We start from the raw sequence: 27,479 nt of genomic DNA, 5'->3' as shown, positions 1-27,479 counted from the left end.
TTTTCACCTATAGAAGTTTGTTTTGGGCTGACTTTATATTGTCTGTGTCTGCACTTAACTTATGAATGTATGGAATGTATACAGTTTTAAGGGCTGTTTGCATGTCCCTGTCTAGTATTCCAACATTTGGACCAGCAGCTCCAGGTCAGTTTTTATTTATTGATTCTTCCCATTGTTATGGATCATAACTCCCTGCTGTTTTGCATGCCTGGTAATTTTCTTATTGAATTCCAAATATTTTTCACTTTACATTTTTGGATGTTAGATATTTTTTGTATTCCTATAAATGTTCTCGAGCTTATTCTGGGATGCACTTAAGTTACTTGGAAACAATATGCTCTTGCTTTCAGAATTTGTTAGGTGAGACTGAAGCATTGCTCAAACTAAGCTAATCCCGCCCCCCGCCCCCCCATACTAAGGCAAGACGTTTATTTATACTCTGCTCAATGCCCCATGAATTATGAATTTTTCCAGTCTGACTAGTGGGAATAGGCACTGTGCCCATACTTGTGTGTGTGTGTTTGAGGCACTGTTACCTCTGTTCCTCTGAGATGATTTTCCCCAGTCTTGAGTGGTTTCCTCATATGCAATTTTTCGTTAGTACTCAGCTGAATACTCGAGGGGACCCTCTGTAGATCTTAGAAGTTTTCTCTCTCTGTAGCTCTCTCCTCTCCCTGGACTCACCTCCATCTCAATTTAGAGAATCCACTGGGCTCACCTTCCTTCACTGTGTACTGGAATATCTCTCAGGCTTTAAAGTCAGGCAATAGTAGAGCTCACCTTATTTTTTTCCCATCTTCCAGAGACCTCTGCCTTTCATTTCTTGGTGTCCAGTGTCTTGCAAAGTTTAATTTGTCAGTTTCACAGTTTTTGTTGTTTACTCTATCTTGGTCAGAAGTAGAAGTCATTTCAGCATTTAAAGAAAGTCTGCATAATTATTAAGCTCTCAGATTGTGGTATATGGTTCACATAGCATTCACATTATTTTTCAGTCGTATTTCCAGCATTGAAATTTGCTCATTATGGTGTTTGACTACAAAATGTTAGCAAGTGTTAATAATACTCTTGGGCCTTTGTTCCTTAAGCCATTCAGTTACATTTGATTAGCCTCAAACTTTATGAAGAACATAGGGAGAAGCATGATTAATATTTATAATATGCAATTATATTTTGTATTATAATAAGTATAAAGTGGCATCTGTGTTGGGCAGCAGAAAGTGAAAGATTGTCTGTTAAAATTAAGCGGTGTGATTTTGGCCACACTATGGTGAAATGAAAACTTTTTCTTCACTCTGTGCTATCTGGGGTGTGTGTGTGTGTCTGTTTGTGTCTTTACTGTAACAAGGTATCATAAGTTAAACATAGAACTTGTGAGTGTTTCTGATCCACCAGAGGGCAGACAGCAGAAGCAAGAAGAACTACAGTTCTGCAGCCTGTGGAACAAAAGCCACATTCAAAGAAAGATAGACAAAAAAAAAAGGGGGCTATGTACCAGATAAAGGAACAAGATAAAACCCCAGGAAAACAGCTAAATGAAGTGGAGATAGGCAACCATCCAGAAAAAGAATTCAGAATAATGATAGTGAAGATCATCCAGGACCTCAGAAAAAGAATGGAGGCAAAGATCAAGAAAATGCAAGAAATGTTTAACAAAGACCTAGAAGAATTAAAGAACAAACAAACAGAGATGAACACTACAATAGCTGAAATGAAAAATACACTAAAAGGAATCAATAGCAGAATAACTGAGGCAGAAGAACGGATAAGTGACCTGGAAGACAGAATGGTGGAATTCACTGCCACAGAACAGAATAAAGAAAAATGAACAAAAAGAAGACAGCCTAAGAGACCTCTGGGACAACATTAAATGCACCAACATTCGTATTATAGGGCCCAGAAGGAGAAGAGAGAGAGAAAGGGCCTGAGAAAATATTTGAAGAGATTATAGTAGAAAACTTCCCTAACATGGGAAAGGAAACAACCACCCAAGTCCAGGAAGTGCAGAGAGTCCCAGGCAGGATGAACCCAAGGAGAAAAACGCCGAGACACATAGTAATCAAACTGACAAAAATTAAAGACAAACAAAGTTATTGAAAGCAACAATGGAAAAATGACAAATAACATACAAGGGAACTCCCATAAGGTTAACAGCTGATTTCTTAGCAGAAACTCTACAAGCCAGAAGGGAGTGGCATGATATGCTCAAAGTGATGAAAGGGAAGAACTTACAACCAAGATTACTCTGCCCAGCAAGGATCTCATTCAGATTCAATGGAGAAATCACAAGCTTTACAGACAAGCAAAAGCTAAGAGAATTCAGCACCACCAAGCCAGCTCTACAACAAATGCTAAAGGAAATTCTGTAAGTGGGAAACACAAGAGAAGAAAAGGACCTACAAAAACAATCCCAAAACAATTAAGAAAATGGTAATAGGAACATAACATCGATAATCACCTTAAATGTGAATGGATTAAATGCTACAACCAAAAGACACAGGATCCCTGAATGGATACAAAAACAAAACCCATCTATGTGCTGTCTAGAAGAAACCCACTTCAGACCTAGGGACACATACAGATTGAAAGTGAGGGTATGAAAAAGATATTCCATGAAAATGGAAATCAGAAGAAAGCTGGAGTAGCAATACTCAAATCAGATAAAATAGACTTTAAAATAAAGAATGTTACAAGAGACAAGGAAGGACACTACATAATGATCAAGGGATGAATCCAAGAAGAAGATATAACAATTATAAATATATATGCACCCAACATAGGGACACCTCAATACATAAGGCAAACGCTAATGGCTATAAAAGAGGAAATCAACAGTAATACAATAATAGTGAGGGACTTTAACACCTCAGTTACACCAATGGACAGATCATCCAGACAGAAAATTAATAAGGAAACACAAGCTTTAAATGACACAATAGACCAGATACATTAAATTGATATTCATAGGACATGCCATCCGAAAACAACAGATTACACTTTCTTCTCAAGTGTGCATGGAACATTCTCCAGGATAAATCACATCTTGGATCACAGATCAAGCCTCAGTAAATTTAAGAAAATTGAAATCACATCAAGCATCTTTTCTGACCACAGTGCTATGAGATTAGAGATAAATTACAGGGAAAAAATGTAAAAAACACAGACACATGGAGGCTAAACAATACATTACTAAATAACCAAGAGATCACTGAAGAAATCAAAGAGGAAATCAAAAACTACCTAGAGACAAATGACAATGAAAACATGATGATCCAAAACCTATGGGATGCAGCAAAAGCAGTTCTAAGAGGGAAGTTTATAGCAATACAATCCTACCTCAAGAAACAAGAAAAATATCAAATAAACAATCTAACCTTACATCTAAAAGAGCTAGAGAAAGAAGAACAAACAAAACCCAAAGTTAGTAGAAGGAAATAAATCATAAAGATCAGAGCAGAAATAAATGAAATAGAAACACAGAAAACATTAGCAAAGATCAATAAATCTAAAAGCTTGTTCTTTGAGAAGATAAACAAAACTGATAAACATTTAGCCAGACTCATCAAGAAAAAGAGGGAGAGGACTCAAATCAACAAAATTAGAAATGAAAAAGGAGAGGTTACAATGGACACCACAAAAATACAAAGCATCCTAAGAGACTACTACAAGCAACTCTATGCCAATAAAATGGACAGCCTGAAAGAAATGGACAAATTCTTAGAAAGGTATAACGTTCCAAACTGAACCAGGAAGAAACAGAGAATATGAACAGACCAATCACAAGTAATGAAATTGAAACTGTGATGAAAAGTCTTCCAGCAAACAAAAATCCAGGACCAGATGGCTTCACAGGTGAATTCTATCAAATATTTAGAGAATAGCTAACACTCATCCTTCTCAAACTCTTCCAAAAAATTGCAGAGGAGAAACTCTCCCAAACTCATTCTACGAGGCCACCATCACCATGATACCAAAACCAGACAGAGATACTACAAAACAAGAAAATTACAGACCAATATCACTGATGAATATAGATGCAAAAATCCTCAACAAAATACTAGCAAACAGAATCCAACAACAAATTACAAGGATCATACACCATGATCAAGTGGGACTTATCCCAGGGATGCAAGGTTCTTCAATATACACAAATCTATCAGTGTGATATGCCATATTAACAAATTGAAGAATAAAAACCATATGATCATCTCAATAGATGCAGAAAAAGCTTTTGACAAAATTCAATACCCATTTATGATAAAAACTCTCCAGAAAGTTGGCATAGAGGGAACCTACATCAACATAACAAAGGCCATATATGACAAACCCTCAGCAAATACTGCTCTCAATGGTGAATAACTGAAAGCATTTCCTCTAAGATCAGGAACAAAACAAGGATGTCCACTCTCGCCACTATTATTCAACATAGTTTTGGAAGTCCTAGGCACAGCAATCAGAGAAGAAAAAGAAAAGAATACAAATTGGAAAAGAAGTAAAAGTGTCACTGTTTGCAGATGACATGATACTATACATAGAGAATCCTAAAGATTCCACCAGAAAATTACTAGAGCTAATAAAGGAATTTGGTAAAGTTGCAAAAGTAATGCACAGAAATCTCTGGCATTCCTGTACACTAATGATGAAAAATCTGAAAGTGAAATTAAGAAAACACTCCCATTTACCATTGCAACAAAAAGAATAAAATACTTAGGAATAAACCTACCTATGGAGACAAAAGAGCTCTATGCAGAAAATTATAAGACACTGATGAAAGAAATTAAAGATGATACCAACAGATGGAGAGACATACCATGTTCTTGGATTGGAAGAATCAACATTGTGAAATTGACTCTACTACCCAAAGCAATCTACAGATTCAGTGCAATCCCTATCAAACTACCACTGGCATTTTTCACAGAACTAGAACAAAAAATTTCACAATTTGTACGGAAACACGAAAGACCCCAAATAGCCAAAGCAATCTTGAGAAAGAAAACTGGAGCTGGAGGAATCAGGCTCCCTGACTTCAGACTATACTACAAAGGTACAGTAATCAAGACAATATGGTAGTGGCACAAAAAGAGAAATATAGATCAATGGAACAGGATAGAAAGCCTAGAGATAAACCCATGCACCTATTGTCAACTAATCTATGACAAAGGAGGCAAGGATATACAATGGAGAAAAGACAGCCTCTTCAATAAATGTGCTGGGAAAACTGGGCAGCTACATGTAAAAGAATGAAATTAGAACACTCCCTAACACTGTACGCAAAAATAAACTCCAAATTGATCAAAGACTTAAATGTAAGACCAGACACTATAAAACTTTTAGAGGAAAACACAGGAAGAGCACTCTTTGACATAAATCACAGCAAGATCCTGTCTGACCCACTTCCTAAGAGTAATGGAAATAAAAACAAAAATAAACAAATGGACCTGTTGAAACTTAAAAGCTTTTGCACAGCAAAGGAAACCATAAACAAGAAAAAGGCAACCCTCAGAATAGGAGAAAATATTTCCAAACGAATCGACGGACAAAGGATTAATCTCCAAAATATATAAAGAGCTCATGCAGATCAATATTAAAAAAACGAACAACCCAATCAAAAAATGGGCAGAAGACCTAAGTAGACATTTCTCCAAAGAAGACATACAGATGGACAAGAGGCACATGAAAAGCTGCTCAACATCACTAATTATAAGAGAAATGCAAATCAGAACTACAATTAGGTATCACCTCACAGCAGTTAGAATTGACATCATCAGAAAATCTACAAACAAGAAATGCTGGTGAGGGTATGAAGAGAGAACCCTCTTGCACTGTTGGTGAGAATGTAAATTGATACAGCCACTGTGGAGAACAGTATGGAGGTTCCTTAAAGAGCTAAAAACAGAATTACCATATGACCCAGCAATCCCACTACTGGGCATATACCCAGAGAAAACCATATTCAAAACAACACATGCACTGCAATGTTCATTGCAGCACTATTTACAATAGCCAGGTCGTGGAAGCAACCTAAATGCCTATCGACAGACAAATGGATAAAGAAGATGTGGCACATATATACAATGGAATATTAGTCATAAAAAGGGATGAAACTGGGTCATTTGTAGAGTCATGGATGGACCTAGAGACTGTCATACAGAGTGAAGTAAGTCAGAAAGAGAAAAACAAATATCGTATATTAACGCATATATGTGGAACCTAGAAAAATGGTACAGATGAACCGGTTTGCAGGGCAGAAATTGAGACACAGAAGTAGAGAACAAATGTACAGACACCAAGGGGGGAAAGCGGTTGGGGTGGTGTTGTTGGTGGGATGAATTGGGAGATTGGGATTGACATATATACACTAATATGTATAAAATAGATAACCAATAAGAGCCTGCTGTGTAAATAAATAAATAAAAGTAATTAAAAAAAAAAAAAAAGACCTGTGAGTGTTTCAAGATGCTAGTTTGTTTTCAGAATCTGTCATTCCAAAGGAGGTCTGCAGCAGTTTTTGCCGTAGTGGTTTTCTTATTTAAAAGTAATCCTGTAATAAGAAATAGAAAGAAGGTTATTAAATATTTAGACACTGGCTAAGTGAGCATGGAATATTCTGGCAATTTAACATATTTAGTAATATGTGCTTACTGCAACTATACTGCTAAGATTTTTTATTCTTTTATTTTTGTGGTACGCGGGCCTCTCACTGCTGTGGCCTCTCCCGTTGCGGAGCACAGGCTCCGGACACGCAGGCTCAGCGGCCATGGCTCACGGGCCAGCCGCTCCGCGGCATGTGGGATCCTCCCAGACCGGGGCATGAACCCGCGTCCCCTGCATCGGCAGGCAGACTCTCAACCGCTGTGCCACCAGGGAAGCCTTACTGCTAAGATTTTGAATAGCATTGGAATGGGGTGCTTTTCTAAGTGAGCTTCAAAGATAGGCTTCTTTCTGGAGCTTATAGACCCTGAATATTTGAAAAGTTCAGTGCTGCAGCCGGAATCCCAAGATATCTAGGTCTGCTCAAGGTCTGTCTGCTCCTTGAAGCTTAGGGTCAAATATTAAACAGAATCTTCACTGCTTGCCTTCCTGTAATGATCTTCTCAGACATTTCCCCAGGAAGAGGCTTTACCCACTGCTGTTTTCTTAATATATTTTACCTAGAGGGAATTTTTTTGCCAAAATAACTTTTGGAAAATAAGTTTAAAATTTTTTGATCCTTCCCTTTCAAAACCCACATTTATCTTTATCTCAAGTATACTCTGCTCCTCTAATTCTTAAGTAAGATACAAAAATGCATTTTGCTTTTAATTCCATTTAAAACATATATAGATTTTAAAAAACAAACAGAATGTGAATTGAGTTCAATAAATATTTGTTGAGCAGCTGTTCTCTGTAAAGCCTAGTGACAGTCTATTTTGAATAATAATGATGCAAATTATCAAAAGATTTTTAATTTATTTTCAGGCAGATAGACATGTAAACCCAGTAATTTAACTCATGATTCATTGGCGTAAAATCATATTACAGGTTCTCTCCTTCTCTCTTCAATAGACAGCAAGCTCTTTGAGAGCAAGAACTGTACTTTTAGGCCAGATTGTATCCCTAGTACCTACAGGCAAAGGATCGGGTAGGCAAAGGTGGAGAGGCTATTGTAGGCTGTAGAATCTGCAGTTAAAATTCAGTAGACATGATAATGCATTGGATTGGGGTGGTGGATTCAGCAACAATTCTGAAATGGCTGAAACAAGGTTCCCAGAGGCATGGGGCTCTGGAGGTAGCATGAGGTCAGTGCAGGAAGGAAATTGAATGACATTCTCAGAAATTAACAGAAAGAGATAGCATATTTTCACACCTTTAGTTTTATTTATCATTTTCCTTAGTGCCCTTGTCTCACCCTTTTTTTCAGCTCTTTAGAAGAGTTCCTAGGCATGGTTTATTTTTATGATTGGACTATATGATAATTTATGACTGGATAAATTATTCACAATACTATTTTCTCTTACTAGGAGTGCCAAAATCAAATTAGAGCTACAACAAAAATATATATTCCAAAATTGCTTTTTACCCTGTTAAAAAAATATATGATTTCCCATAGCTAATAGAGGACATTTAAGAACCTACGCTGACAGAGAATAGACTTGAAGACACGGGGATGGGGAAGGGTAAGCTGGGACGAAGTGAGAGAGTAGCACTGACATATATACACTACCAAATGTAAAATAGATAGCTAGTGGGAAGCAGCTGCATAGCTCAGGGAGATCAGCTCGGTGCTGTGTGGCCACCTAGAGGGGTGGGATAGGGAGGGTGGGAGGAAGACGCAAGAGGGAGGGGTTATGGGGAATATATGTATACGTATAGCTGATTCACTTTGTTATACAGCAGAAACGAACACCATTGTAAAGCAATTATATTCCAATAAAGATGTTAAAAAAAAAAGAACCTATGCTTATAATTAGTACTGAGATTTATGTGTAAATAAACATAGTATGTGTGTATATACCTTTATGTATTTGCCATATAAAAATCCATGCCATATTGTACATTTTTCAATTTAAATAATGATTTACATTATGTATACATTATTCTAAGAGTTATCCTGATTTCCCTTTTGTCAGTCTGCACATTTTATTAAAATAATTTGTGACAGTGATTGATTTAAATGAACCCACTTCTGAGAAAGTGATTGTTTTAATTAAAAATGTTGGGTATTTTTTCCCCTGTACCTGAAGGCAGTTGGACTGATTTGCATTCCTTTCAGTTCTAAGTGTTGAGGCTAATATATTATGAAACATCTTTTTTTTCCTTGATATACATGCACATTAGCTTTCGTTATTTCTATTTTAATTAATATCAGAGAGCATAGTTAGAGTTTCACTCTAGGAGTATCCTCAGAACATTTTTAGTAAAATGTGCAGGCACAGTAAATATAAAAGACAAAACAAAAGGAAAAGGATAATTAAGACAGGCTAAGTTTTCATATTTTCTTAAGCAGAGTAGATATTCTGAATGCATAAGTATTTTAAAAGAGAATAAAGAACTCTAACAATTTTGTAAGTTGGAAAATATTTTGCATTTTTTATATGGCTAACAAAATATAGGTGTGGGACTTCAGATATTTTTATTCATCCTTCAATTATTAATTGAGAGTCCAAGTTGTAGGGGTTTGGGCTGTATCGGTATTGCAAATAAGATCATTGATTTTGTAGCACTTTGTCACCAAACCTTCTTATCCCATTAGTTTAAAGAAAAATGTGGACATGCACCTCAATATAAGTTTGTTTCACACAAGCAATATTTCCATTCTTTTACATCCTAAGGCATAATATTCATTTAGGGTGAGGTTCCATTCTTATCACAGTAGATGTACTTCAGATCGTCTTCTAAACATTTTAAAAATCTTTTGGCTGACTTCATGTGAGATTTGAATAGATTATCATTGTTTTGATACTTCCATGCTTATTTTTAACCACATAATCCATGTAGAAGATATGTCATCTTTGTTATTTTCTTCATGTTAAGCTTTTGCTTGCTTTTTTGTATCACCTTTGATCCATACTATCTCTGGGGCTTTTTTCCCCTACACTATCCTAACTTTAGTTAAACTAGATAATATAATTTATAAGCCCGCTTAACCAGGAGCACATACATTTCAACATACTGTAAAGCATTCATTGGGAACAGTGACTGAGAGCCAGGGTCACTGGGCCAGCCCCTCAGCATTATGGGATGCCCCACCTGCCTCAGGTACTTCAAGGACCTAATGTGACACGTGACTCTGAAGACACTGATGTCAATGCATGTTAAGTATTAGTGAAGCTTAAGTTCTTTCTCATTTTTGGAGATAATAAAATAGTAAGTTCTGATACTGGGTCTTCATACACTGCAGTGCACTGTCCCACAATCCCCTTGGCCAGGAGAGGCCCTCCACTTTGGACGCTGTCGCTTTAAATTGCTGCGCAGTCTGGGTCCTATCCATTCTGGCAGTTATGTGAGATTTTCTTGGTCCTTTTTTGTCAACTTTTCTCCCACAGAGTCATCAAATAATACATGTAAGTTATCTGTCCAGCACATATTAGACGGAAGTTGAGACTTGTATTGAAGTAGAGCGAGAAAATGAAGGGTGAGAGCCTTCTATTCACAGTAGATCCAGAAGATTAGTCATACCTTTGTGTGACCACACATAACTGATGCGGTTGTTTTGTCAGTAAAATTGTTTTGTTTTGTTTTTGCTGTGATTTTTTGGTTGTATACTTTAGGCTTAGGGAGAAAAGGTTTTTTGTTTGTTTGTTTTAATTATTTGAAAGACTGCCTTTAAGCTATAAATGGCCACATTGCACAATGGCCAATTATATAAATAAGGATCACAGTAAAGGTTTTATGGACATGTGGTTATGTGCAAAGAGAAAATATTAAGTGGAATTCTTGAAAAGTTGGGGCAACCAGTTAATCTACAACAGTAATAGGTGTTTAGTTTACTTGCATATATGCGTCCAATATTATTTGCAAGTAGGTACAAAATGCTCTTTTAACTCATTCTTTCCCAAAGGCATTAAAAGATTTATTAAAATTTCTGCATTTGCATTATAAAATTAGCATGCCATCATGATAGGATATTTTGCAAATAATAAGACACTGAAAATAAATATTCCAATAACCATCAAAATAGAGTTATATTTAACATTTTGGCACATCCTCCCCCATTTTCTCTATGGATAGTATTTTTTACATAGTCTTGATCGTGTTATATATACATATGTTGTTACACAAAACTTTATACCACGCTGAGGATTTATTTTGGGGTTAGAAGTGCAGAGAGTACAATCACCTGATCAAAAGTTGTGGACATTTTTAAGGCTTTTCTGTGATTTGTGTCTTAGTTGTCATGTTGTTGTTCCAGTTTTCACTTTTACCTGCAATATGAAATTACTGGAAAACTACACCTTTGCCAATATTCATTCAAGAAATATATAGTGCATAGCTCTCATTTATCTAGACCCAGGAAATGCCATGGTGAGCAATATAGTACATTTCAGTTTTCCTTATGAAACTTACAGTCCAGGTTGGAGACAGACATCAGTGATACAAGTGCACAAATAAACATGGAATTAAAGTTATGAATTATAGAGCAGAATGTTAACGTCTGTTTAATCTCGGTGGGTGCATGGATGTAGGTTGTGTTGCTTTCTCTATCTTTTAATGTATTAATAATATTTCAAAATGAAATCATTTTGATGTTTACAAAATCTTACACCTATAAAGAATGCTGCCATAAAAGCATTCCAAAGAGGAGTCTGACGTCTTCTGAGGTGTCAGGCAAGTGCCCCAAAGGAAGAATTGATGGAGTCAAACTTGGGAAGAAGAAAAAGGAGTAACTAGGCAAAGACATGTGCACGTGGGGTTGTGTGCACAGGTGCGCAGGGGAGCATCTCTAGGGAAGTGGATGTATTTGAGACACGTAAGGTTAAGGGAACAGGATAAAGGTGGGAGATTATGGGATCTTTGTAGGCAGCCCACAGTGACCCAGGTTGGGCTATGCACTGAGGATGGCGTGGGAACACTAGAAACCAAGGTTGGGCAGATAGGACAGTGCCCCACTGCTGCAGGGTGTGAGTAATTCAGCGGGTATTGGAGAGTGGCTACATATTTCCTCATCTGATGGATTGGAACAGGCATACTGCAGGTTTTAAGACCACCTAGGAGAGGCCACTAGGGGCTGAACTGCTGCTGGTGGTGAAAATAGAAAGAGGGAAAAGAGTGAAGGAGATTTTGAAGACAGCATCTATAGGAATTGGACAACCCATTAGGTGGAATTAAAAAGGCAAGCGTGGTGTTGGTCTTAGGGGGTTGACACTGTTAACATCAGTGTCATGTCAGGAGTTGACTTCTGGCTGAAGTTGGTGGAGATGAGGGAATTAAAGTGAAAATGATACTGTAGGAATTTAAACGTATACATTATTAAATTTATAATTTTGGTGAGGGTTTTATGGGTAGAGATTTATTGGAAATGTGGCCAATGGCAAAGTAGGGCAGATCTTAGAAGAGATTTTCAAGAAATTTGGTCATTTCTAACTTTATGTTGTTGCTTTATATTATAGATTCAGCTCCAAGTATGCAGGGTTAGGGGTTAGACACAGCTAGAGATAACCTTTGAGAACCTAGTTTAAAAAAGCAGATGAGTTTGTATTTTAAGATGTTTAATTCGATTGTTCGATTTTTACAGGCCACATAATTTAGTAGCTAAGTGGGCAGGCTCATGTCAACCCCAGCTTTGCACTTATTAGTCATATGTTCTTTGTCAAATTAATTCATTGTTCTGTGTCTTCACTTTCTCATCATCAAAATGGGCTTCCTATTAAGTAAGTTGTGGTGAAAATTCAATGAGTCAATCCTGGCACCTGAGAACAACGTGGTCGATGTTATTACGGTTTCTAAAACAAACAAACAAACAAATAACGTGAAACTATGTAAATAGAAATCAATTTGGTTTTTCTTGTCTTAAAATTAAATAAGAACTCAAAAACACAATTTCATGTTTTACTGGTACTTTCGTATCAGACGTGAGGTGTGATGATGACAAATTAGGCCCTTAACCTCATGTGCTTCAGGTTCGCTTCTGTTGTCACAAATGGCGGGATTTCCTTCTCTTTTATGGCTGAATAATATTCCATTGTGTATCTACACCACATATTTTTTTTATCCCTTCATCTATTGATGGACACTTAGGTTGTTTCCATGCTTTGGCCACTGTGAACAATGCCTCAGTGAACATGGGGGTGCAGATATCTCTTTGAGATCCTGATTTCACTGCCTTTGCATGTACACCCAGAAGTGAGATTCCTGGATCAAATGGATCATATTTCTATTTTCCATTTTGTGAGGAACCTCCATCCTGTTTTCCACTGGGACTGCACCTATTTTACATCCCCACCAACAATGCACAAAGGTCCCCTTTTCTCTGCATCCTCTCCAATGTTTGTTCTCTCTTATCTTTTTTTAATACAAAAAACAAAAGAGAAGGGCTCTCGCTGTGTACGTGTGAAAGGGACTCTGCGGGGGTTATGGGTCTTCTCACTGCCTTGCCTGATGTACTTAATTCAAGTGCAGAAGATATAGTTGCTGCGATATAGGATCACTAAAAATAAGTGATCCAGAACATAAAGGTTTTGCAGAAAAACTGTCAATCTCTAAAATGCTCTATATGTTTTCATGGCAACTAAGAATCCCTACCCTTGTCCGCGCCTTTGTTCCCTTCCTTTTCTGTGCTACCTATTTTCAGTGACAAGCAAGAATATGATGCAGCAAAACTAGGAAAAGTCCTCAGTACTTCAAGGGTCAGTAGCCCAGCCAAGTCTTATTGGATGATGGGCAGATTAAGGCACAAGAGTAATTTTTTCCACTAATGCACATCTTAGAATTATGTGATTTTTAAAATTATATACTACAGAGTAAGGAACATACATGACACAATCCTAATAATCACGTAGATGTTTCTTTTCAAAATCCTGCTCTTCCAAAAACACCTGTATTCTAACATGCTTGATCACATGAATGCTGTGATTTTCATGTATTATTTTTCAGGTTTTCTTCAATATCATAGTATCTTTGAAGAAAATCTGTGTACCATGGGGTCATTTTTCAAATTCAGATATACATAGAAACAGATGCTCTCACTTTCTAATTTCTTGAGAACTAAACATAAGGCTGAGGATATTCTGTTTTGAATAGCTTTTTATGTTTGTTTTTGCATGTGGCTTTTTTTGTGTGTTTTCAGCTGTTTGAAGTCCATCATTTTATGATTGATTACAAGATGCTCTGTTTCATCATTCTGTAATATCCTCCTGTTTTGACAGCATGATCGCATTTGCATGTCCTATTCAGGGGTTGTGGAGAGATGCCAGTTGCCATGGCAGGGATTCTGATGCCCCCCCATCAATCTAGACATGAGATGAGGATGGCCTTTGAAAAGCCACATGCAAATGTTTATTTTCAAAGGTACAATTGGCTCTTTGTGAAGCATCGGATCACTAGACTGGCTATCTTTTAGATGAATCATCTAATGAGAAGTATGTTACCATCTAACTTCCCTTTTGGTTTTTTTTTTTTTTTTTTTTTTTTACATCTTTATTGGAGTATAATTGCTTTACAATGGTATGTTAGTTTCTGCTTCACAACAAAATGAATCAGTTATATATATACATATATCTCTTCCCGCTTGCGTCTCCCTCCCTCCCACCCTCCCTATCCCACCCCTCCAGGCGGTCACAAAGCACCGAGCTGATCTCTCTGTGCTATGCGGCTGCTTCCCACTAGCTATCTCCCCTACGTTTGCTAGTGTATATATGTCCAGGTCTCTCTCTCACTTTGTCACACTTTATCCTTCCCTCTCCCCATAGCCTCAAGTCCATTCTCTAGTAAGTCTGTGTCTTTATTCCTGTTTCATCCTTAGGTTTTTCATGACATTTTTTTTTCTTAAATTCCATATATATGTGTTAGCATACAGTATTTGTCTCTCTCTTTCTGACTTACTTCACTCTGTATGACAGACTCTAGGTCTATTCACCTCATTACAAATAGCTCAATTTTGTTTCTTTTTATGGCTGAGTAATATTCCATTGTATATATGTGCCACATCTTCTTTATCCATTCATCCGATGATGGACACTTAGGTTGTTTCCATCTCCGGGCTATTGTAAATAGAGCTGCAATGAACATTTTGGTACATGAAACTTTTTGAATTATGGTTTTCTCAGGGTATATGCCGAGTACTGGGATTGCTGGGTCATATGGTAGTTCTATTTGTAGTTTTTTAAGGAACCTCCATACCGTTCTCCACAGTGGCTGTATCAATTTACATTCCCACCAGCAGTGCAAGAGGGTTCCCTTTTCTCCACACCCTCTCCAGCATTTATTGTTTCTAGATTTTTTGATGATGGCCATTCTGACTGGTGTGAGATGATATCTCATTGTAGTTTTGATTTGCATTTCTCTAATGATTAGTGATGTTGAGCATTCTTTCATGTGTTTGTTGGCAGTCTGTATATCTTCTTTGGAGAAATGTCTATTTAGGTCTTCTGACCATTTTTGGATTGGGTTGTTTGTTTTTTTGTTATTAAGCTGCATGAGCTGCTTATAAATTTTGGAAATTAATTCTTTGTCAGTTGCTTCATTTGCAAATATTTTCTCCCATTCTGAGGGTTGTCTTTTTGTCTTGTTTATGGTTCCCTTTGCTGCGCAAAAGCTTTTAAGTTTAATTAGGTCCCATTTGTTTATTTTTGTTTTTATTTCCATTTCTCTAGGAGGTGGGTCAAAAAGGACCTTGCTGTGGTTTATGTCATAGAGTGTACTGCCTATGTTTTCCTCTAAGAGTTTGATAGTTTCTGGACTTACATTTAGGTCTTTAATCCATTTGGAGCTTATTTCTCTGTATGGTGTTAGGGAGTGATCTAATCTCATACTTTTACATGCAGCTGTCCAGTTTTCCCAGCACCACTTATTGAAGAGGCTGTCCTTTCTCCACTGTACATTCCTGCCTCCTTTATCAAAGATAAGGTGACCATATGTGCATGGGTTTATCTCTGGGCTTTCTATCTTGTTCCACTGATCTATATTTCTGTTTTTGTGCCAGTACCATACTGTCTTGATTACTGTAGCTTTATAGTATAGTCTGAAGTCAGGAAGCCTGATTCCTCCAGCTCCGTTTTTCGTTCTCAAGATTACTTTGGCTATTCGGGGTCTTTTGTGTTTCCATACAAATTGTGAAATGTTTTGTTCTAGTTCTGTGAAAATGCCAGTGGTAGTTTGATAGGGATTGCATTGAATCTGTAGATTGCTTTGGGTAGTAGAGTCATTTTCACAATGTTGATTCTTCCAATCCAAGAACATGGTATATCTCTCCATCTATTTGTATCATCTTTCATTTCTTTCATCAGTGTCTTATAATTTTCTGCATACAGGTCTTTTGTCTCCTTAGGTAGGTTTATTCCTAGTTATTTTATTCTTTTTGTTGCAATGGTAAATGGGAGTGTTTTCTTGATTTCAATTTCAGATTTTTCATCCTTAGTGTATAGGAATGCCAAAGATTTCTGTGCATTAATTTTGTATCCTGCTACTTTACCAAATTCATTGATTAGCTCTAGTAGTTTTCTGGTAGCATCTTTAGGATTCTCTATGTATAGTATCATGTCATCTGCAAACAGTGACAGCTTTACTTCTTCTTTTCCGATTTGGATTCCTTTTATTTCCTTTTCTTCTCTGATTGCTGTGGCTAAAACTTCCAAAACTATGTTGAATAAGAGTGGTGAGAGTGGGCAACCTTGTCTTGTTCCTGATCTTAGTGGAAATGCTTTCAGTTTTTCACCATTGAGGACGATGTTGGCTGTGGGTTTATCATATATGGCCTTTATTATGTTGAGGAAAGTTCCCTCTATGCCTACTTTCTGCAGGGTTTTTATCATAAATCGGTGTTGAATTTTGTCAAAAGCTGTCTCTGCATCTATTGAGATGATCATATGGTTTTTCTCCTTCAATTTGTTAATATGGTGTATCACATTGATTGATTTGCGTATATTGAAGAATCCTTGCATTCCTGGAATAAACCCCACTTGATCATGGTGTATGATCCTTTTAATGTGCTGTTGGATTCTGTTTGCTAGTATTTTGTTGAGGATTTTTGCATCTATGTTCATCAGTGATATTGGCTTGTAGTTTTCTTTCTTTGTGACATCCTTGTCTGGTTTTGGTATCAGGGTGATGGTGGCCTCGTAGAATGAGTTTGGCAGTGTTCCTCCCTCTGCTATATTTTGGAAGAGTTTGAGAAGGATAGGTGATAGCTCTTCTCTAAATGTTGGTAGAATTCGCCTGTGAAGCCATCTGGTCCTGGGCTTTTGCTTGTTGGAAGGTTTTTAATCACAGTTTCAATTTCAGTGCTTGTGATTGGTCTGTTCATATTTTCTATTTCTTCCTGATTCAGTCTTGGCAGCTTGTGCCTTACTAAGAATTTGTCCATTTCTTCCAGGTTGTTCATTTTATTGGCATAGAGTTGCTTGTAGTAATCTCTCATGATCTTTTGTATTTCTGCAGTGTCAGTTGTTACTTCTTTTTCATTTCTAATTCTATTGATTTCAGTCTTCTCCCTTTTTTTCTTGATGAGTTTGGCTAATGGTTTATCAATTTTGTTTATCCCTTCAAAGAACCAGGTTTTAGTTTTATTGATCTTTGCTATCGTTTCCTTCATTTCTTTTTCATTTATTTCTGATCTGATTTTTATGATTTCTTTCCTTCTGCTAACTTTGGGGATTTTTTGTTCTTCTTTCTCTAATTGCTTTAGGTGCAAGGTTAGGTTGTTTATTCGAGATGTTTCCTGTTTCTTAAGGTAGGATTGTATTGCTATAAACTTCCCTCTTAGAACTGCTTTTGCTGCATCCCATAGATTTTGAGTTGTCATGTCTCCATTGTCATTTGTTTCTAGGTATTTTTTGATATCCTATTTATTTCTTCAGTGATCACTTCGTTATTAAGTAGTGTATTGTTTAGCCTCCATGTGTTTGTATTTTTTACAGATCTTTTCCTGTAATTGATATCTAGTCTCATAGCGTTGTCGTCAGAAAAGATACTTGATACAATTTCAATTTTCTTAAATTTACCAAGGCTTGAGTTGTGACCCAAGGTATGATCTATCCTGGAGAATGTTCCATGAGCACTTGAGAAAAATGTGTATTCTGTTGTTTTTGGATGGAATGTCCTATAAATATCAATTAAGTCCATCTTGTTTAATGTATCATTTAAAGCGTGTGTTTCCTTATTTATTTTCATTTTGGATGACCTGTCCATTGGTGAAAGTGGGGTGTTAAAGTCCCCTACTATGAATGTGTTACTGTCAATTTCCCCTTTTATGACTGTTAGTATTTGCCTTATGTATTGAGGTGCTCCTGTGTTGGGTGCATAAATATTTACAATTGTTATATCTTCTTCTTGGATCAATCCCTTGATCATTATGTAGTGTCCTTCTTTGTCTCTTCTAATAGTCTTTATTTTAAAGTCTATTTTGTCTGATATGAGAATTGCTAGTCCAGCTTTCTTTTGGTTTCCATTGCATGAAATACCTTTTTCCATCCCCTTACTTTCCGTATGTTTGTGTCTCTAGGTCTGAAGTGGGTCTCTTGTAGACAGCAAATATATATGTCTTGTTTTTGTATCCATTCAGCCAATCTGTGTCTTTTGGTGGGAGCATTAATCCATTTACATTTAAGGTAATTATCGATATGTATGTTCCCATTCCCATTTTCTTAATTGTTTTGGGTCCATTATTGTAGGTCTTTTCCTTCTTTTGTGTTTCTTGCCTAGAGAAGTTCCTTTAGCAGTTGTTGTAGAGCTGGTTTGGTGGTGCTGAACTCTCTCAGCTTTTGCTTGTCTGTAAAGGTTTTAATTTCTCCATCAAATCTGAATGAGATCCTTGCTGGGTAGAGTAATCTTGGTTGCAGGTTTTTCTCCTTCATCACTTTCAATATGTCCTACCACTCCCTTCTGGCTTGCAGAGTTTCTGCTGAAAGATCAGCTGTTAACCTTATGGGGATTCCCTTGTGTGTTATTTGTTGTTTTTCCCTTGCTGCTTTTAATATGCTTTCTTTGTATTTAATTTTTGACAGTTTGATTAATATGTGTCTTGGCGTATTTCTCCTTGGATTTATCCTGTATGGGACGCTCTGTGCTTCCTGGACTTGATTAACTATTTCCTTTCCCATATTAGGGAAGTTTTCAACTATAATCTCTTCAAATATTTTCTCAGTCCCTTTCTTTTTTTCTTCTTCTTCTGGAATCCCTATAATTCGAATGTTGGTGCATTTAATGTTGTCCCAGAGGTCTCTGAGACTGTCCTCAGTTCTTTTCATTCTTTTTTCTTTATTCTGCTCTGCATTAGTTATTTCCACTGTTTTATGTTCCAGGTCACTTATCCATTCTTCTGCCTCAGTTATTCTGCTATTGATCCCATCTAGAGTATTTTTCATTTCATTTATTGTGTTGTTCACCATTGTTTGTTTCATCTTTAGTTCTTCTAGGTCCTTGTTAAATGTTTCTTGCATTTTGTCTATTCTATTTCCAAGATTTTGGATCATGTTTACTACCATTATTCTGAATTCTTTTTCAGGTAGACTGCCTATTTCCTCTTCATTTGTTAGGTCTGGTGGGTTTTTATCTTGCTCCTTCATCTGCTGTGTGTTTTTCTGTCTTCTCATTTTGCTTATCTTACTGTGTTTTGGGGTCTCCTTTTTGCAGGCTGCAGGTTCGTAGTTCCCATTGTTTTTGGTGTCTGTCCCCAGTGGCTAAGGTTGGTTCAGTGGGTTGTGTAGGCTTCCTGGTGGAGGGGAGTAGTGCCTGTGTTTTGGTGGATGAGGCTGGATCTTGTCTTTCTGGCGGGCAGGTCCACGTCTGGTGGTGTGTTTTGGGGTGTCTGTGGACTTGTTATGATTTTAGGCAGCCTCTCTGCTAATGGGTGGGGTTGTGTTCCTGTCTTGCTAGTTGTTTGGCATAGGATGTCCAGCACTGTAGCTTGCTGGTCGTTGAGTGAAACTGGGTGCTGGCATTGAGATGGAGAACTCTGGGAGATTTTCGCCGTTTGATATTATGTGGAGCTGGGAGGTCTCTTGTGGACCAGTGTCCTGAAGTTGGCTCTCCCACCTCAGAGGCACAGCACTAACTCCTGGCTGAAGCACCAAGAGCCTTTCATCCACACGGCTCCTTAATTTGGGATGATTCGTTGTCTATTCATGTATTCCACAGATGCAGGGTTCATCAAGTTGATTGTGGAGCTTTAATCCGCTGCTTCTGAGGCTGCTGGGAGAGATTTCCCTTTGTCTTCTTTGTTCTCACAGCTCCCAGGGGCTCAGCTTTGGATTTGGCCCCACCTGTGCATGTAGGTCGCCGGAGGGGCGTCTGTTCTTTGCTCAGACAGGACGGGGTTAAAGGAGCCGCTGATTCAGGGGCTCTGGCTCACTCAGGCCGGGGGAGGGCGGGGGAGGGGCATGGAGTGCGGGGCGGGCCTGCGGCGGCAGAGGCCGGCGTAACGTTGCGCCGGCGTGAGGTCGCACCAGCCTGAGGCGCGCCGTGCGTTCTCCCGGGGGAGTTGTTCGTGGATCCCGGGAACCTGGCAGTGGCGGGCTGCACAGGCTCCCCGGAAGGGGGTTGTGGATAGTGACCTGTGTTCGTACACAGGCTTCTTGGTGGCGGCAGCAGCAGCCTTAGCGTCTCATGCCCGTCTCTGGGGTCGGCACTTTTAGCCGCTCTTGCGCCCGTCTGTGGAACTCCTTTAAGCAGCGTTCTTAATCCGCTCTCCTCGCGCACCAGGAAATAAAGAGGGAAGAAGAAGTCTCTTGCCTCTTCGGCAGGTCCAGACTTTTCCCCGGACTCCCTCCCGGCTAGCCGAGGTGCACTAACGCCCTGCATGCTGTGTTCACGCCGCCAACCCCAGTCCTCTCCCGGTGCTCCGACCGAAGCCCGAGCCTCAGCTCCCAGCCCCGCCCGCCCCGGCGGGTGAGCAGACAAGCCTCTCGGCTGGTGAGTGCCGGTTGGCCCTGATCCTCTGTGCTGGAATCTCTCCGCTTTGCCCTCCGCTCCCCTGTTGCTGTGCTCTCCTCCGCGGCTCCGAAGCTCCCCCACTCCGCCACCTGCAGTCTCCGCCCGCGAAGGGGCTTCTTAGTGTGTGGACACTTTTTCTCCTTCACAGCTCCCTCCCGCTGGTGCAGGACCCGTCCCTATCCTTTTGTCTTTGTTTATATTTTTCTTTTGCCCTAACCAGGTACGTGGGGGGTTTCTTGCCTTTTGGGAAGTCTGAGGTCTTCTGCCAGCGTTCAGTAGGTGTTCTGTAGGAGTTGTTGCACGTGTAGATGTATTTCTGGTGCATCTGTCCCCTTTTGGTTTTAATAAACTTCCACTGCCCTCAACCTCAAGCCATTTGGGCCAAGAATCAAAAGCCATATTATGCAATTTTACTGTCCTTTTTAGTTATATAAGTTATATAGGATTATCTTTTTAATTCATCTAATTGGTCTAGATTATGGCCAGAGAGCTTAGGTTTGTTATTGTGTCTTGCCCTGAGTTCAGAAGTTGATTTACACATTTTCCTATGGATCACACATAAGTACACAGATGTTTCTGTGCAAGTTAGGGTGACCATTTAGACATCAAGGAAACATCCTCCACATCAGGGCTTTTTCTAAGAATGTGTAACAAATGTTAGTGTGACTTTTTTTTAATACAGCTTTTTCACATTTTGGAATTCCTCGTCAAATTAAGTAAAAAGCCTTTAACAAGGTTTCTTGTTAAAGAAGTCTTTAACAAGGTTAAGAAGCCTTTAACAAGGTTTCTTAAAGCCAGAAGTTTGCAAAACTCTTGTCCTGCCATCCTGAATCATATTAGTTTAAACTATTAAGCTAGTTAGTTTAGGACTTAACTAATAACTAAACTAACAGATTAAGTAGTTTAATCTTTTAACTAACCAACCGTTTAAATACACACATATCAGTTTCATAAAATGATCTATTAGCTTCAGCTGATGACTGCAGTTTCTTCGCCTTCTGTGATTAGCATCTTCCAGGTTTGAGAAATAGAGACATCTGGGAAACATAAAATAAAAGGTGCTATGTCCATATAATACCCTCTTACTTCTGAAAAAGAAAGAAAAGAAACAGAAAAGAAAAAATAAATTCAATTGTGACACATTGTGAGGCTTATGACCACTATGTTTGCCTTTCAGATCCCCAGCTCAAGGGTATAGTGACCAGGTTATATTGCAGGCAAGGCTACTACTTGCAAATGCACCCCGATGGAGCTCTCGATGGAACCAAGGATGACAGCACTAATTCTAGTAAGTGACAACCTCAGGCCACCAGTGAACACAGTTGGTAGAAGATACACTGCTACTTAAATGACTTTTAAAAATACACTTGCAAATATTGGGTTATGTTCATTCATTTTTCCAAATGTTACACAATAGAATGCCATTGACAATTTTACTTGGACCACATGGCTGGAAATATTCATAGAGCCACAAAAGAAACTGTCATTTTAAGAGACGTATTAGTGAATCTTTTCAGGTTTTTTTCCCAAACAATTGTCATATCCAGCATTATTGTTACTTTAATCTCATTATCATCAAAGTCAAGTAACTACACTAACACATTCAGGTGAAAGTTGATTACATGTTTACTTTGGAAGTTTTATCTTTATTAGGCCTGTAGCTTCTTAATGATAACTGGAAACTCAAGAGTTACAAGGATTAGTTGTTTCAAATAATAGAAATGTTATGTTTCAAATAATAAAAATATTATTTTTAAAAGTCTGTGTTCAACAAGAAAAGGTAACATCTTTCTTTATAGAGAGAACATGAAGGCTGTGTGCTTTTAAATGCATTGTACAAATTGTTTATTTGATAAAATTGGGTCTGTGCTTTTATTTATTTTTTTAAATTAAAAAGCCACCCACTTTCCCTTGTTATAATGTCTGTCTTCATTTTACTATTTCTTTATATATAACTTTTCTTTGTATTTTTATTTTGGTGCCCACCCCTCTTGTTCAATTGTGTTTTCCTTTCCCATTTTCTGTTCATATTGGCCTCTGATTCCCTTTAGTTTAGCACATCAGTTCTAAAATAGACACACGTTTTATTGCTCAAGAGAATTAGTGAAAAGCAAAAATTGATTTTATTAGAAATATTTAATCACATATTACTAGTAGATATGAATCTTTTCATTGATTTATCATTTATCCTTCATATACAGAACATCATTCTATGGAAAGAAGGAGGCTTTGAATACATATAACCAAATTATAGATTCTTCCTGTTCTAAAGTCTAGTAATCAACTGTTGAGAAGCACTGATTCTGAGAGCAGCTAATGATATAGACTATTTTTGCATTTGGTGTTGCTAAGTGAAATATCAATATTTTCCCAGCCATTGTGTTTATATTTTAGACTTTGGATGTCACTTCATTTTTAATTTTTCTTTCAATTTTAAATATTTTCCTTGTTTATCTACATTCTCCTCCTATTCAATGTTTAATCTTTTCCTCTTTGTTTATATTATGTCGTCCTTTTGTACTTTAAATTTTTCCCTGTCATATTTGTTCATTGATTTTTTGTTCGCTTTATTTCCTCTTTTGATTTAGAAAAAGAGAAGGTAAAGCACTTCAGATACAGAGAAGAAAGAGAAGACATTTTTATTCATAAGACTGATGTCAAACGTTGTTTACTTTTTGGGATTTTGATATTAGGTTGAACTTTTAAAATCATCAGCACTTGACCATCTTTGACCTACAAAAGATGTCAGTTTCTTCTGATTCATGTTAATACATATATATCTGCTCATTTTCCTTTCCCCACTTTTAACTCCTCACGCATTCTTTGACAAAACGCATTCTCTTTTTCTTACATCTTACAGTCATGGGGGTCATGGACTTTAGAGACTCCTAAGTTCTGATGTCTTCAATGTCCTCTGATTTTCTTCAGCCAGAGTCTAGTAGAGCACGAGAACAAGTTTTCCATAACTATGGTTATGATAAGAGCTATGACACTGATTTATCAGACTAGAGGTTGATGCCATCCATTTTGACAAAGTTTTCAAGAAAGGAAATATACTATAGCCGTATGAAAATGCTGCTTAGTTGGACTTCCTGGGAAAATAATTTCCTTCACACAAATGGTTTATGAGTTTTTTCCCTACCTTCTCCTTTTGTTTTTGTAATGCCAAACAAATTGGTTATTTTTCATTGAGGACTCAATATCGAGTTAAGAAGTGTCAAGTAGACACTGTCTTTTAAAAGCATATTGCTTCACAATTGAGTAAGCGGCACAATATTTCCTAAATTGTGAAAGTACAGATGTAGACATTATACACACACGTGATTATAGCTGGTTATCTGCATAATATTAAACACTAGACTGGAAAGCTGAGATAGTAAAAGATACTAGACCTTCTGTTCCTGAATGTATGAGGCTTCTTTCCTCCTATTGTGTAACTGCACCGGAGGAACAAGAATCTCTGGGTGGCTCGTGAAATCCTTTCTAATCCCCTCAGATACTGGTGAGGAACAGTTCTGGGAACCAAGCAGGAACAGGAGCCCCAGTGGACAAGCAAATCAGAACCAAATCAGAGTGACCTCACTAGAGGGATTTCGATTCCTATGCAAAGATCTGGCCCACGGTTTCTTTTCTTACAAGTTACCATTGCATTTTATGTGCCCTTTAAGCCAGTTAGGTTAGTTTCTTCACCATTTCAGCATTTGCAAAGACAAAGCAGAACAGAATAAAACAGTCTGAGATAAATGTTTCCTTCTCAAAAGGTTATAAAAATTGTATGATTGTAAAATTTAATAAAACTTGGCAGATCGTAGCAGCTTTATAAAAGCAACGGGAATTACTAATTAACTCTACTTTTGTGTACTATCACCATCTTGAAGAACACAGTTTTTTAGGATGAATTTTAAGATATTTTCTTTTCTCTGGTTTATCACAGTAATCTTCTACTCCTAGGGAAATGGTTAGCCCTGAAAAGTGTTCTTTAGAAATGGAGGTGAGCATCAGAGATGCTGACAGACAGGTCCTCATTAGAGCACTGCCCTTTTTTCTTGAGGAAGGCTATGATGTAATAATTCACAAACACATTCCATTTTTTTATATTTCTCTGAATGCAAAACAAGGATTAGTCATCTATAGATAGGAAAAATAAAGAGAAATAACCTACACGTCACCCTGGTGCCATCCCAAAAGTCATCAAATGACAAAACTGAGGCTTGAATCTTCAAATTTTCGTGATTTGAGCTCAATAAATAGCCCACTACTAAATATGAGATTACTTAAAACTAGGTAAAGTCGAACCAACCTGCTCAGCTTCCTTTGTCAAAAAATTTAAATGTGTTGGAAAGGAGAAAGGCCTGCAGGCGAACCTGATACTAACGTCCTCCCAGGCTTAACAGCCTGAGATCTAGAACTATCTGGGCAAGAAAATGGTCCTAGTAGAGAGGTACTGGAACAACTCACCTGCTTACTTAGGCTTGCACGTGCCCTGGAAAGATCTTTCACAAAAGGTAGTGAGCGCCTGGCTTACCTCATCACCACACTCATTTTCTGGGGTGTGTTTCTTTAAAATTCTTAGAGTTTCCCTTTTATCTACTAAAGGTCAGCATTACCATGACTATGGTATTTGATTAGGGAGTGGTTTTCTTCCCCACTTTGCTTCTGGGGATGCCCTGGGGTTTTTCCTGTGCTCTTAAACTTCTTTGTCCCCATTACCAGATACTGCAAGCAGAAGAGGACTATAGAAATATCCATATGCAATAACTATTGCAAGATCAAAGCCTCATACAAACCAATCCCTCTCACCTTAGAAGTTCCCAACCTGATAACTTGCTGTTTGAAAATGGCCGGTCACTCACAGTGCCCACTCCCCGAAAGGCCTTAGGAAGGTGTTTCTTACCTTGGCTGTAGGTCGGGGTCATTTGAGGAGCGTTTGTTTTTAAAAATTTGTGATGCCCTAAACCCACTCCCAGAGACTGATTTAATTCCATTGGTCTGGAGTTGGGCATGGCCATCCTATTTTATGAATACAGCTAGTTTTAAAGTGCAGCCAGGGTTGAATGAAATTCACTGTTCTATGGAGACTGGAGTGTTCCACAGAATGAACAAAGTAGCATGGATGTCTTCATTATTCTTACTCCCCTAGGTCTTGTGATATTGCTTTATAATTATGCTATATACAAAAAGAGTGAAAAAAACGTAATGATGTTTCATTTAATGTGGGTATCTGTGGTTTTGATTAGCGCCATGGTTCAGTCATGGTCAGCTCTGAATAGGCTTCCACATTACGGTGGTTCTATGGATTCACTTTCCGTTTTCATCCTGTAAATTGTAATAACTATTATTTTAATTATTATTCAGGTCACAACCAAAATCCTAGGGAGGGGGACAATTTTTTTTTAGTACAGTCATTTTAGACTATCTTCTATAATTTTACTCTTTCCCATACTGTATTATTTTAGTGAGTTCTTGATGCACTTACCTTCTAGGATTATTCCATCTGGCCTATATCAATTATATGGCACCTACAAATACCATTAGATATGTATGAAGGTTAGAATAATTAAGTTTGAATAGGTTAGGATAGAATAGTTTGCATGGATAGATGTACAATTATGGTTTTCAAAAAAACTTTTGCACATAAATCAGGAATTACCCTATGATGCCCATCCTTTCAAAATATAAGGGAGATGGGACAGTTCAGGTATTATAGAAAACAGTGAAAATGGCCAATGGCTTTCTCCCATGAAGAAGGAATACTGAGAGTTACCATGACACAAATACTCAATAAATCCACACTCACGTTTAATATTAACTAATAGAAATAAGCAAACAGAAGCCTTGTTCCTCCATAAGGATATCATAAGCCCCTAGAATCCAACAGAAGACAGTCCAGTGTTAGTTTGCATCATGAAAGCTAATATCCACCTAACCATATATGCCCCTGAGTGTTCTTGCAGGATAATTTTCTAGGGCCATGGCCTGCCATTTTCCTTTCATCATCTGAGTAGCACAGACATCTTGAGATCTCAAGATCAGTAATAGGTAATAATTGGAAGAGAGGGCATAATTTTCCCCTACCCTATTCAGAGAAACCATGTGCCTTGGAATTAAATAGAACACAATTTAGAAAGTCCATTTAAAATTATGTACTGAGTAAACCTATCGATTTAAGTCAAAATTGCCCACATTTTTGAAACTATGTATCTTTTGTGGAATAAAGGTGAGAGCCTTAACCTAAGATATTTTACTTGTACATTTACTGCGACATTTTAGTGTTTTCATTGCCTCTTCTGGCCTGGTTCTGTTACTTAGAATTAGACTTGAATTAAGAACTAGAATGGGAGCAGATAACCTCCCATAATTAACAGTTATCTTATAAACGTGTCTCTGATAAAATCTCCAAAATCATCCAGCATTTCTCACCAAGAATGGTGCTAGAATACCCGCTACACAGTCACATGTAACCATGGCATGGAAATGCATTATTAAGGATGTTAAGACATTTTTTTAAAAAAATCAGTGATAACATTGCTGTCTGCACAATGTAAAATATACGTAAAAATACATTTCTGTCAATAAGAGAAGAAACAGAACATGGAAACATGAGTTTTTATCTCTGTCGTGGGTAAAATTGAATACTTTTCCCTCTTTGTTTTAGTTTTCACTCATAGTTTATGAACTATTAATAAAGAAAATTGTCTATGATATTTGCATGCCATTCAGTTTGATTAGTTCCCCCTAAATTTAGCACATTGGCAGGTGCACATCATTTCTGGGCTCTGCTGGCATATCATGTTGGTTCTGCAAGAGTAATTTAGTTTTGGAATTACCTTTTAAACTTCTTGCCTGTCCTACATTGCAGTGATGAAGCAAACCTTCTACTTAAAAGACCAGAATAAACACTCAACTTGGGCTCTTAA

General features: G+C 37.7%; 1 protein-coding gene across 3 annotated transcripts in view; it reads left to right on the top strand.

Moving 5' to 3' along the window:
• The window catches only part of FGF14 (fibroblast growth factor 14), a 626,343-nt gene that overhangs the window by 489,600 nt on the left and 109,264 nt on the right, over positions 1 to 27,479 (top strand). For 2 of the 3 annotated variants that reach the window (XM_065895965.1, XM_065895966.1), the window contains exon 2: positions 21,740 to 21,850. The exons of the other annotated variant lie outside the window; for it this stretch is intronic. In XM_065895965.1, the coding sequence (XP_065752037.1) occupies positions 21,740 to 21,850 (111 nt within the window). The remainder of the gene's footprint in view (positions 1 to 21,739; positions 21,851 to 27,479) is intronic. 3 annotated transcript variants of the gene reach the window in all.

The sequence above is a fragment of the Phocoena phocoena genome, chromosome 18, assembly GCF_963924675.1.
Source record: "Phocoena phocoena chromosome 18, mPhoPho1.1, whole genome shotgun sequence".
NCBI lineage: Eukaryota > Metazoa > Chordata > Mammalia > Artiodactyla > Phocoenidae > Phocoena > Phocoena phocoena.
The sequence above is the reverse complement of the archived record's forward strand: the minus strand, read 5'-3'. Positions and strand labels throughout refer to the sequence as shown.